At 40.4% G+C, this 12,985-nt stretch overlaps 1 protein-coding gene across 1 annotated transcript in view; it reads right to left on the reverse strand.

The window, feature by feature from the left end:
* Nucleotides 1–12,980, reverse strand: part of DDX10 (DEAD-box helicase 10) — a gene marked incomplete at its 5' end in the record, with an annotated part of 248,991 nt that extends 236,011 nt beyond the window's left edge. The window contains 6 exons of the mRNA XM_006760820.2: nucleotides 743–863; nucleotides 1,898–2,056; nucleotides 3,261–3,391; nucleotides 4,399–4,459; nucleotides 4,588–4,645; nucleotides 12,757–12,980. Coding sequence (XP_006760883.1) covers nucleotides 743–863; nucleotides 1,898–2,056; nucleotides 3,261–3,391; nucleotides 4,399–4,459; nucleotides 4,588–4,645; nucleotides 12,757–12,980 — 754 coding nt within the window. The remainder of the gene's footprint in view (nucleotides 1–742; nucleotides 864–1,897; nucleotides 2,057–3,260; nucleotides 3,392–4,398; nucleotides 4,460–4,587; nucleotides 4,646–12,756) is intronic.
* Between the last annotated feature and the right edge of the window lie 5 nt (nucleotides 12,981–12,985).

Genomic DNA, 12,985 nt, shown 5'->3' on the forward strand with positions numbered 1-12,985 from the left:
AAGTGAAGAGTGCAGGAAGAGATTGGACAAAAATCTTACACCTATGAACAAGAATAGTGGGGGGCGGGAGGGAGTAAGGGCATGGCGTGGGGTGGAAACTGGGGGGAGAGGAGCTATGGGGGTAAAAAAGAGGAACTATAATAATCTGAACAATAAAGATTTATAAAAAAGTAAAGTAAAATAAAATATACATTAGGCTAAATACAATGTGGCATACTGACGGATCTTAGAACAGAGAAAGTATATTAGTGAAAAAAATGGTGAAATCCAAATAAAGTATGGAACTTATATAATGTACATCTCTTAGTTTTGACAAAGGTATCAGTTACATAAGATGTTATACTAGCAGAAACTAGGGAAGGGTATAGAGGGACTCTGTATAATCACTCCAACTTTTCTATAAATCTAGAATTATTCCAAAATAAAAGCTGATTTAAGAAAACACATTAGATAATATTGGTGGTGACTATACCTTAAAAGATTTTTAAAAAACTCTTAGCTGTGTCACATACTGAAGTATCTACTTTCATATGACCTCTTACATTCTTCCAACTAATTTTGATTTTTTAAATCTAGTTGTACTCTCTGGTTTTAAAAACCAAATGCCAAAAAAATTGTTTCAAGTTATTTCTCAAGTTGTCTTTAATCAAAATATTTATTGAATAAAACATTCTTATCATTAAAATTTATGAGGGCTCTCTCCTAAATCTGAGATTTTTTTCATTATAAATTCATTACTCACCTAACATTTGGAGATTAGTAGCATGAAAACATATTGTCTCATCCATGTGTTGAAGAAGCCGACCTGGTGTGCAAACCAGTATATTTATGTTATTGATCCTCTCAGCTTCATGTTTCAGGTCCTGAAAACAGTTGTTTCTTTTTATTACACAAACACATCACTGAGCAGCTTGTGTAGCAAAACTATAAAAGCCATCTGCATATGGCATTTCATCACAGCAATGTAGATACTCTAAAATAAATGTAACTTCTCCTTCTATTTCTGAAACACATCCAAATTTCTGGACTAAAGAAAAGTTCTCAGTGAAGACCTAAAGAGTGCTATGTTCCTCTACATTCTTTATCATATGCAGGATTTTGAGGCCATAAGAAATGTCATATGAATGTTCCAAGTCTTGATTTCCTCTTAAAATTACCAAAAACATCTTAAATGCCAGAATTATTCCCAGGCTCTCTGACACCACTCACTGCACTTCATGGAATAAAAAAAAAAAGAGCTCATCTCTCTATATTCTGAAAGTTCTTCTTGAAATGAGAACCATAAAATGTTCATTATTAAAGTTCATGGGTAACAGGTACACGAATAAGTAAGGGTCTGTGATGCTATTTTTTCTTTTTTTTTTGTGGACGGCTGCATATAAACTCAACAATTCAAGCATTTATCCTTACAATCTAGCAAAGACTAGCAAAGACAAGCATTCCAGGTATACCACAAGGTAGCGCAGAAGCTAATCAGCAGGTTTTACCATTACCTAAAATAAACATTCCTCAAAACTATATCTTCCTTTCTTCTGCTAACTCAGCAATTTTCTGAATTATTCAACCTCTTAGATACCTTGTTAAAAGAAAATAGTCTACATACTGAAATGGCTCCTTTCTCAAAGTATACTAACAAATAGATTTACAGGTTGGTTAAAGTAAATTGGTCTCAGAACCTGATCAATTCAGATACCCTGACAAATGGACTTTCTAGGCCTACAAAATGGACAACTAGACTCTAAATGACAATGACCACACCAGGATGCTACCACCCCCTATCTAGAGAGCCAGCTTGTCTGTCTAGATGAAATCTCCACCCCTTCCCCATCAGCTGCCACAGTGCTCCAACATTAAGTTATAGGAAAAAAGAAAGAAGGATAAGGACAAAAGGGCAAACCTTCCCACCAATGATGAGACCAGCAGAAAAGTCATGATTCTTTCCTACTTTTCGGAGAACCTCAAAGGTCTGATAAGCTAGCTCTCTCGTAGGTGATATGATCAGGACCCCCAGGCCATCTGTTGAGGTCCACTGTAGACGATATAAGGCTTCCAGCACCTAAAAAGAAAAGGCAGCAAATTCATGTTCAGGAAGTCCTGAGAAGGCAGCTTTTTGACTGCTGAGTCAACCTTGCCCTCCCAATCAGAGGCACCTTCTAAGCAGAAAGCACATCAGTCACAAGTGTTTTCCAATCAGAAAGAAGAAATTGTTTACTTTGTGTGTGTTTTTCTTCCATCCATCAGAAGCATCCTCCCCCAAGTCATAGGGGGAAGTGAAAGAGAAGCCCACGGCAGTTCAGAGGTTGCGAGAGCCATGCCATGAGCACACTGGCAATCAGAGAAGTCCTGCAAAGCCCAAACCCTTAAAACAGATTTCAGAAAAATATGTCACCATTTTCTGAACAGAAACCACATCAAAACAAACTCATTTTGTGTAGCTACTATAGTTACACAGTGACAGTTTTTTAGTTGTGGAGTAACATCATTATGAAAATTAGGATTTAAGAGAAAAATGGTTTTGCAATACTTGGATCAAAAACTTAAATGTGATTTTTTTATGAGCCAATTATTTTGAAGGAACTAAATTATGAAAGCAGCTGCATAACTGAGATATAAGTGAATTCCTATTGTTTTAGTGCTATAAAAGACAGATACCATTTCTCAAAGAGTGACCCAATCTTCTTAAAGTGAGCATATTTCAGCTTCATCCTAAACAAATGGCAAGTATAAATGCAACTAGCAGATTTGCAAGGGGGAGCGCAGCAAAAGCCTTCCTTGATAGTTGTACAGCAGAACAGAACCATTCTCACCTGCCACCCTGGAATGGCTTGTCAAGGCACAATAATTCACTCAGTGAGTTACTGACTGCTCACATGTACAAGATGCTATGTTAGGACCAGGGTGAAGAAGAAGACACCTGTCTGATAAAGCTTGCACTCTAACCAGGGAGATTCAATATGAAATAACTCTTAACATAGTTAGTTTCTATCTAGGCACAGAATGTTCTAAAGCAGGGGTCCTCAAACTACGGCCCGTGGGCCACATGCAAATACAAATATTGTATTTGTTCCCGTTTTGTTTTTCACTTCAAAATAAGATATGTGCAGTGTGCAGAGGAATTTGCTCATAGTTTTTTTTAAAACTATAGTCCGGCCCTCCAACAGTCTGAGGGACAGTGAACTGGCCCCGTTTAAAAAGTTTGAGAACCCCTGTTCTAAAGTCATATAATAAAGAATCTGACACAATATGAATAAGCTACTTACTGGAACCAGGAAAGCCAAAGTCTTGCCAGATCCAGTTTTGGCAGCTCCGAGGACATCTTTACCTTGCAAAGCCAACCCAATGGTCTGCTTCTGTATCTCGGTTACCAAACGGTATTGGGCTTCTTGCAAACCTGCAGTTGTGAAGAGAATAACACTCTAGAAAAATTCCTATAGAATTATGGGCTGACCTGTGCATATGTTGAAGGCCCCTTATATGTTGAGACCCTTACCCACCCCAGTACTTTAGAATGTGACTGTATTCAGAGACAGGGCCTTTAAAGAGATGACTGAGTCAAAAACAGCCCTTGTTTTTGGGTAGGTCCTAATCCACTGATGGCAAACCTATGACACGCGTGTCAGAGGTGACATGCGAACTCATTTTTTTTGGTTGATTTTTCTTTGTTAAATGGCATTTAAATATATAAAATAAATATCAAAAATATAAGTCTTTGTTTTACTATGGTTGCAAATATAAAAAAAATTTTATATGTGATACGGCACCAGAGTTAAGTTAGGGTTTTTCAAAATGTTGACATGCTGAGCTCAAAAGGTTCACCATCACTGTCCTAATCCAATTTGAGTGGTGTCCTAATAAAAAGGGGAAATTTGGACAAAGACATGAGGGATGTGAGTGCAGAGGGATAACTCCATGAAGCAGCAGAAAGAGAGCGGCCATATAAAACCAAGGAGAGGCCTTCTGTAAGCCCATTATGACCCTCCGAAGAAACCAACCCTACCAGCATCTTGATCTTTGGATTCCCAGCCTCCAGAACTGAGAGAAAATAAATTTCTTTGTTTAAGCCACCCAAGTCTGTGGTTTTTTGTTCTAGTGGCACTAGCAAACTAAGACAAAAGGTATCTTATTTTTGTTTGTTCCCCTGCTCATATTAACATAATTAGGCTTCATTTTAATTATACAGAGGCCCTACCATCTTCTTTCATCACTACTGTTCTTTAGTCCAGAAAGGATGAGAATGACAAATTGGTAAAACTTAAATGAATAGTTTCTTGTCATAGGTTGTCATGGTATCAAAATTACTTGCAAAATAAGATTTTTCAGGTTAAACTTTCTAAATCTGTTGTCATTTATAAAAAGCATCAAGAAATCCAACATGTTCCAAGATCATCATTTACCTACCTTTCAATGTTTTTTTAGACAACGGGAAATCTGAAAATCTTGTAATTTCATTTACATTTATCTAAAAAGAAAAAGAAGACTATGTCAAATAAAACAAATTAACATACTACATAACTGATTCGTCTTACAACAAAACCAATATTTATTTATTTGGGGGGCTAGAGGTTTACGTTATGCTGTCTAGCTTACCCCTGGTACTACAGGATTAAATTCAATCATGAGTTCTAACTGAAAACCATTATTCCTTCTGAAGGGAAATATGCCTCAAGGAAGCTGTTATCAAAAATATAAGGTTGTTGCCCAGCCAGTGTGGTTCAGTGGTTGAGAACTGTACTATGAACCAGGAGGTCACGATTCAATTCCCAGTCAGGGCACTTGCCTGGGTTGTGGGCTCAATCTCCAGTAGGGGGCAAGCAGGAGGCAGCCGAGGGGAGCCCCACCCGGACACAAGAGGGCCTTCAAGAGGCAGCTGATCGATGTTTCTCTCTCATCGATGTTTCTAACTCTCTATCCCTCTCCCTTTCTCTCTGTAAAAAATCAATAAAATATATTTTTAAAAAAATTAAAATGTAAGTTCATAACTTCAAATGGTAAAAAAAAAAATTCGCTCAACACATACTACTACCTTGAACATCCTTCATCTCTAAAATGTTAATACAATTAGTTATCACCACATCAATTTTAGGAATAAAATTTACTTTCAGCCCATCCTTCAAAGAATATAAATAAATCACAAAAAATGATGAGAGTAGTTCTATTTACACAGTTCAGAGAACAGATTTAAGTTAGTTGGAGAAATATATCTTGTTAGCACAAACCTTTCAAAGTTTAACCATAAATCAGTGGCATGAGAAATCCAATCTGACAACTACTCATTTGGGAATATAGTAAAGGAGGGGCATTATTTAGTAATAACCAGGGAAGTGTCTCTGCCACACTCTGACGCCTCAACAAGTAACATTTTGTCCTTTAACTTTACATTATCTAAATGTGCATTACTGATGTGCTTCATTAGCATCAACCCAATTTTCTGAATTTCATTTAGGCTTCTCAGGAGAATTATGTTATTACAGATGCTGAAAGCAAAAAACTACTGTTCAGATATGAGAATAGGCTGACAAATTATTCATAATTCACAAAAGGGGGAGCTTGCATTCGTAGGGTTCATTTATTTAAATTACACTCCAGGCAATAAAAGGATGACAGCTTGTATTTCATTTTACAATCTACACATCTTTCCCAAGATTTTTACTGTAGTCCAGACAGGTTACTCTTGGCCTCCAATGCTGAAAACAGAAATATTAAAACATTGCCTTAATCCCTACAAATCACTCCAGATAACATTGGAGAGAAGGCAGAATCAGTGTACTGCATTAGAAGGAGAAATTTACCTCCTTTAGAAGGTAATCTTCTAAACAGGACACTAAAATTAGGTGCAGTCCACCTTGGTACTTGTTTTCAGAGAATGGGATGCTTACAGAAAGAGCTAGGCAGGCAACATACTCTTCAATCTCTCTTAGAAAAACAGCATAAGCAAAGTGGGCTCTTCAAACAAATACTTCTTTCTAAAGTCTGTTAACCTCCTAGAGCAGCGGTTCTCAACCTGTGGGTTGCAGCCATCAGAAAACACATATAGCATATCAGATATTTACATGACGATTCATAACAGTAGCAAAATTACAGTTATGAAGTAGCAACGAAAATAATTTTATGGTTGGGGGTCACCACAACATGAGGAACTGTATTGAAGGGTCGCAGCATTAGGAAGATTGAGAACCGTTGTCCTAGAGGAAGAGTCTGGAAGGATAAAACATGTCCAGCACTCTATCAGCCATGACAATGTAAAGCTATACACCACAGTCTTAGAAAGAAGTCACCAAAAAACCAAAGGACATTGTTATCCTGCTAATGCACTAGAACAGAAATATGGCTCAATCCAATTTGGTGCCTATTTTTGTAAATAGTTTTACTGGAGCACAGCTACAATCATTCATTTATATATTGTCTATGTAGTTGTGACAGACAGGGTATGGCCCACAAAGCCTCAAAGATACTGTGGGCTCAGTTCCAGAACACTGAAATAAAGTGGGTACTCAACACAGGAAAGTAACCTATTTGCTAGTGGAGGACCTTGCCTTCAATTTGTAAAAATGCAACACCTCCCTAGCTGGTTTGGCTCAGTGGATAGAGCCCTCAAAGTGAAAGGTTCCAGATTCGATTCTAGTCAAGAGCATGGACCTCGGTTGCAGACTCAATCCCTGGTCAGGGCACATGCTAAAGACAACCAATCATGTGTTTCTCTCACATCGATGTTTCTGTCTCTCCCCCTTCCACTCTTTCTAAATATCAATGGAAAGATTAACAAAAATAAAAATGCAACACCTGTGAAGAACAATAAAGTGAGGTGCAATAAAACAAGGTATGTCTGTATTGACTATCTGGCCCTTTATAGACAAGGTTTGCTGACCCTGTTCTAGAAGATTCTCAATTATATTCCAAGAAATATAGAAAACCCTCAATGTTTGCAGACCTCGATTTAACTGACTTTGGATTTAATGGACAAAATTTCTGGTCGGTTTGTCCTATGTTAAAACAAATTTTAGCAAATAGGACATATGTTGGAAAAAACACTGTAGTAATTTTGCTGGCATAAATAAATATTACATATCTACAACTATATTCTACATATTAAATCCGAGAGTCACTGCTCATATGCAATGTTTGGCTAATGATTAGCACAGCCGTGGGCAAACTACGGCCTGAGGCCCTAATCGGTTTGGCTCAGTGGATAGAACGTCAGCCTGCGGACTCAAGGGTCCCAGGTTCGATTCCAGTCAAGGGCATGTACCTTGGTTGCGGGCACATCCCCAGTAGGGAGTGTGCAGGAGGCAGCTGATCAATGGTTCTCTGTCATTGATGTTTCTAACTCTCTATCCCTCTCCCTTCCTCTCTGAAAGTAATCAATAAAAAAAAAAAAAAAACTACGGCCCGCAGGCCAGATCCGGCCCGTTTGAAATGAATAAAACTATTGAAAAAAAAGACCGTACACTTTTATGTAATGATGTTTACTTTGAATTTATATTAGTTCACACAAACACTCCATCCATGCTTTTGTTCCGGCCCTCCGGTCCAGTTTAAGAACCCATTGTGGCCCTCGAGTCAAAAAGTTTGCCCACCCCTGTTCTAGAGGCTGCTCACTTCCCTTGGCTTGTGGCCCCTTTCCATCTTCAACGCCAGCCAGCAATGAACGGAAGTCTCTCTCACTTCACAGCACTCTGACGCTGACTCTTCTGTCTCCCTCGTCCACATTACATTTTAAGGACTCATAGGTGACTGACTGGATAATCCAGATCAATAGCCCTATTTTAAGGTCAACTGATTAGCAACCTTAATTACCGCTTCCCATGTAACTTATTCTGGGAATTAGGATTTAGACATATTTAGGAGGCCATTATTCTACCAACAATAACCTCCTAAACCATTCACAGTCCACCTCCAACCCCTTCTCTACCCTCATCAATTCAGGAACACAAACCACACTCCAAGGAGTATTCCCCCCCCTTAAAGAGCACCGTACTTTCACACCTTTTTGTATTTTCTAGTGTTCCTCAACTTACAATGTCCTTGCCAATGTTTTTTACTGGAGAACACATCATTCAAGAACTAGTTCCACTCATGGCAACAACCACTGGACAGTTTGCATACTACACAAAGGCCTCTAGTAAGGCTGAGGTGTGGGGCTGAAATCCAACCCCATCAGGCCTGAGCCTACAACCACCAGGAGCACGGGTGCCCAGAAGAAACACATTTTTTCAATTCATCAGGCCAGATAACACAACCTTTTTTCTCTTCATTATACCATCCTCTAACACAGTGGTTCTCAACCTTGGCTGCACATTAGAATCACCTGGGAATCTTTTTAAAATCCTGATTTCTGGGCCTCATCCTTTGGAAATTCTGTTTTTTTGTTATGGGGTGGGGCCACAACATTTGTAACAAAGAAACAGAATTTCCAGAGGATGAGGCCCAGAAATCAGGATTTTAAAAAGATTCCCAGGTGATTCTAATGTGCAGCCAAGGTTGAGAACCACTGTAACACCACAGCACTGTACATATTTATTACATTTGTCAAAATGTATCAATTCCACCCACCTCCCTAGGGTCACAGACATATTTTCGTTTTGTTTTGTTTTGCATCTATTTTTGCCTAGACCTACCTTAACAAGTACCTGTCAAATTGTTTCAAAATGTTTCTGAATCAAATTGCTCAGGCTATTGAGCACCATCTGTGTACTACAGCAGTGTAACAAGTTTTTTGCATAAATGCTACCATCTGAGGGGTCATAGGCTGAGGGTCTGCCCCTTAGTTACCTCCAGAATAACAAATCTGCTTTGATGTACTCTGCTATTTGTAGCCCTGGCAATTGATTACACTCTGCATTTTTCTACTGACAAGGTCTTAAAAAAATACTTCTAAGATTTAAAAAACTAAAACAGAATAATAAGGGGGAAAACTGCTCTTTCAATTTAATGAAAAGATTTAGATATCTGTGCACTGCAACACAGTAAAGTGTAGTGGGTTGGAGCTCTGGCATCAGACTTAGACTACCTGGGTTAGAACTCTTACTTTTTCACTTGCTGTTTAAATGATTAAACCTTGCACAAATTATTAAACCTTATTGTGCCTTCAAGTTTCCTCGCCTGCATAATGGGAACAATCTCATAGGGTTATTTGTAATTTGAAGATATGGCAAGTCAACACATGTAAATGCTTAGTAAATATGAGTAATCTATATATATAAAAGCCTAAGTGACCAAATGACCAATCACTATGATGTGCACTGACCACCAAGGGACAGACACTCAACACAGAGGATCGGGCTCCCTCCTGTCTGGATTGGGCCTGCGGGGATCAGGCTGAAACCAGCTATTTGACATCCTCCAAGGGGTCCCAGATTGCAAGAGGACACAGGCCAGGCCGAGGGACCCCACCAGTGCATGAATCTGTGCACCGGGCCTCTAGTTTAAAATAAGAATGCAGCAATGCTATCAACTAGAATAAACCCATCTGGAAAAGGTCATTGTGCACCAAACAATATCTAAACACCAGCTGAGCACCTACTCAAGGACAAGCACTCTATGACCAGTCTTTGAGGAGAGCACAGCAAATGTAATGATTGAATCAATGGTCTCTGACCTTCAGAGGTTTATGGTCTAGTGCAGTGGTCGCAAAATCATTAGTCAACAGAGCCAAATATCAACAGTACAACGATTGAAATTTCTTTTGAGAGCCAAATTTTTTAAACTTAAATTATATAGGTAGGTACATTGTTAACTTAATTAGGGTACTCCTAAGGCTTAGGAAGAGCCACACTCAAGGGTCCAAAGAGCTGCATGTGACTAGAGAGCCGCAGTTTGCCAACAGTGGTTCTCAACCTTGGCTGCACATTAGAATCACCTGGGAATTTTTTTTCAAATCCTGATTTCTGGGCCTCAGGTGAGTCTAATGTGCAGCCATGGTTGAGAACCACTGGTCTAGTGGGAGAATTAACAAAGAAGTTAAAGAGCCAATCATCACAGCCTGGTGATAAATACTGTAATAAAGGTGTGTACAAAATGCTATAGAAGCACAGCAGCCCTAACTCTACCTGGGGAGGGCAGGAAGAGAAATTTAAATCTGAGAGGACAAGTAGGTGTCCCTAATGCGGAGGAAGGGGATTTCTCGCTGCAGTGGGGACATCAAGTACCAGGACGAGAAGCATCAAAGAGCACGAACAATTTACAAAACTGCAAGTTGTTCTTTCATGTATCCCTATCACAGACTGCTTGCTTTACATACATTACCTCATTTGAGCCTTACAAAAAGTGGTTAATAATCTTGTTGCATGAAGAAACTGAGCTCAGGAACATTAAGAAATGTGGCTAGTCAATACCCAAACTGAGATTTAAATCAGGTCTGCCTGTCCACAAATAACTTATTCTTCCACTGGACTAGAGCATGTTGATAAGTTAATTCGTTTAACCATTTTCCTGAAAGTAATTGAGAAGCAAGGAAAAGTTTTGTTCAGGAGTTAAGTGACTGGATTTTCATCTTGGAAATACATCATTCTACCAGCAATATGGAGGATAGATTAGAGGGGGAGAAGGCAATCCCTTCTCCCCCTCTAATCTATCCTCTAATCTATCCTTAAAGGCCGAATCCCATCAGCCACCTGTTCTAATAATTAAAGTTCTGCTGGAACACAACTAGTGTACACCCATTTGTTTAAATATTTCCATGGAAGCTTTCGTGTTACGATGTCAGAGTTGAGTAGATCCACCCTTCTGACCTGCAATGCTGAAACCATTCACTACTGGGTCCTTTACAGAAAGTCTGCTAGCCTCTATTATAAGCAATAGCTACTATAATAACCAGGCAAGAAATAATGGGGCACAGCAGTAGGAATGGAGACACATTTGAGAAATGTAAGATCATCGATGTGACTGATGGGATACAAGAGTTGTAACAGAGAAATCTCTAGGATTACTCCTAGGTTTCTAGCTCAGCAATCTGCTTAGAAGGTAGGCTAAGATGTGGCTAGTCAAGAAAACAGCTAGTGTTTTGGTCACACACACGTACCTTCTCCCTGTATGCCCTGTTTTCTCAGTTTTCTGTCCTCAATAAAACCTTGTGTTGGGAAAGTCTGGGTGGTGCTGAAACAATAGCACCAGCCGGCCGCCCAGTGCAGGCCATCCACCTTAGCAGTTCAACTTCACTGGTGGAAGCTGGTGTGGTGGTAAACTTCACCAGTCAGCCAACACCGGTGAGCATGTCAGTCCTAATAAATCCACGTCTTTCCCAGCCAGTCCTCCGGGTTACTTCTTTGGGAATCCAAGAACAAAACGCCGAGCTTTTCTGGAACTTCAGCACTTTGCATAACCTGTTTTAAGCTCCTCAGGTTGTGATAAATTGTTACAATGGCAGTAGGAAATTAATACACAAGACTGAGAATTTAGAAGAATAAGATAATGAGCTCAGTTTTGGCCTTGTGGCATTTAGGGTATCCTACAACACAAGTAAAGACATCCAGCGCAGTCAGAATAAAAAAGATGCGAACTCAGAAGAGCTCTGGGTAGAATACAAGAAGCAGTCACTGGTCCACAAGAATACACCTTGAGATTACACCAGGGAAAAGAACAGAGTGGGAAGAAGCAAGGGCTGAGGCTAACCCCCAGAACAATTCTAGTCTTTGATGAAGAGTCAAAATTTACTACAATCCAGTAGTAATTTACTTTACAATGGCTTCGTGAGATGCCATGTATATAGCAGCAGTACTAACAGAACAGCTAACATATGCAATATTTACGTACCAAGCATTGTGCAGAATGCGTTGCATGCATTCTTACTAACTCCCAACAACAACTTGTAAGGTAGACATTACTACGCCTCTTATAAACAAAAACAGGGAAGCCACCAGAGTAAGTAACTTGCCCAAAGTCACTCAATCTGATGAACAAAAGCTAGGATGATTAGATCACCGTCATCTCAACTCAAAAGCCAAAACAAACTCGAGGCTCTCTCTAGCCTGACTGGTGATTTAAGGGTTTAAAGAAAAGCTATAGCAGCACAACACATGGTGACTTTAATTCCAGAAATATCCCACAGGTTAAATTCCTGATTATACTGCACTAGAAGGGAGCAATCACTGAGAGGCTGAGAGAGGTGGTTGAAGGTAACAGACATGGGAATTAGGGGGAAGGAAAAGAGGGGTACCGACAGCCCCAAGGAGCCTGATAGAGAAGAGGTCAAGAGGTCAAAATGACACCTCCTGGGAAACTCATCTAGGAATATCAGCTACCATGTGGGATGGGCAGACCCTGAAAACAGATCCGGAGTCTAGTTTTTCTTCCCAGTTTTTGAATGGGGACATACTTGTAAAGCAAGCAGAGAGAATGAGACAGGCACAGGAAGGAAGATGGGTGATGTCGAGGCATGCAAGCCTGGCACGGTGGTTAAAAGCAAAAAGCTTGGAATAAGAAAGACATGGGTTTAGGTTCCAAATCCACACCACCTACTACTACTAAGCTCAGGACGAGTTTCTGATCCTCTCGGAACCTCCATGTTTTCATCTGTAAAATGGGGATAAAACCCATATCCGAGACGCAGCCAAGTAATGTGAAACACATGGTAAGTGGCTTAACACGTTGGCGTCACTATTACCGATATGTCGTTGGCATTATCGTGTATATTACTGGAACCATTAACCTCCCGACCCTGTAAGTCCCACTGCATGTCCATCTTGACCGAGGGCAATGTGGGGAGCGGGAGGGCGGCCAGGCCTACAGGCAGACCACAGGGCACCCCGCGTCACCCCTCACCCACTCCCTTCACGGCCCAGCGCCCACCGGCTGACTCCCCAGGTCCGGTCCCCAGTGACCGGTCCGCCCCACGCCCTCCGCAGCCCAGCGCCGCGGCAAACCTCGCGCTCGACCTGCCACTCGGGCTTCTTCAGCTGCTTCCTCAACTGCTTCTTTTGACTCTGCTTATGGCTGTGCTTCTTCTTCCAGCGATTGAAGCTCCGCACCGGATCGGGCCGGGTTCCCGGAC

This window comes from Myotis davidii, unplaced genomic scaffold (assembly GCF_000327345.1).
Source record: "Myotis davidii unplaced genomic scaffold, ASM32734v1 scaffold137, whole genome shotgun sequence".
NCBI classification, from domain to species: Eukaryota; Metazoa; Chordata; class Mammalia; order Chiroptera; family Vespertilionidae; genus Myotis; species Myotis davidii.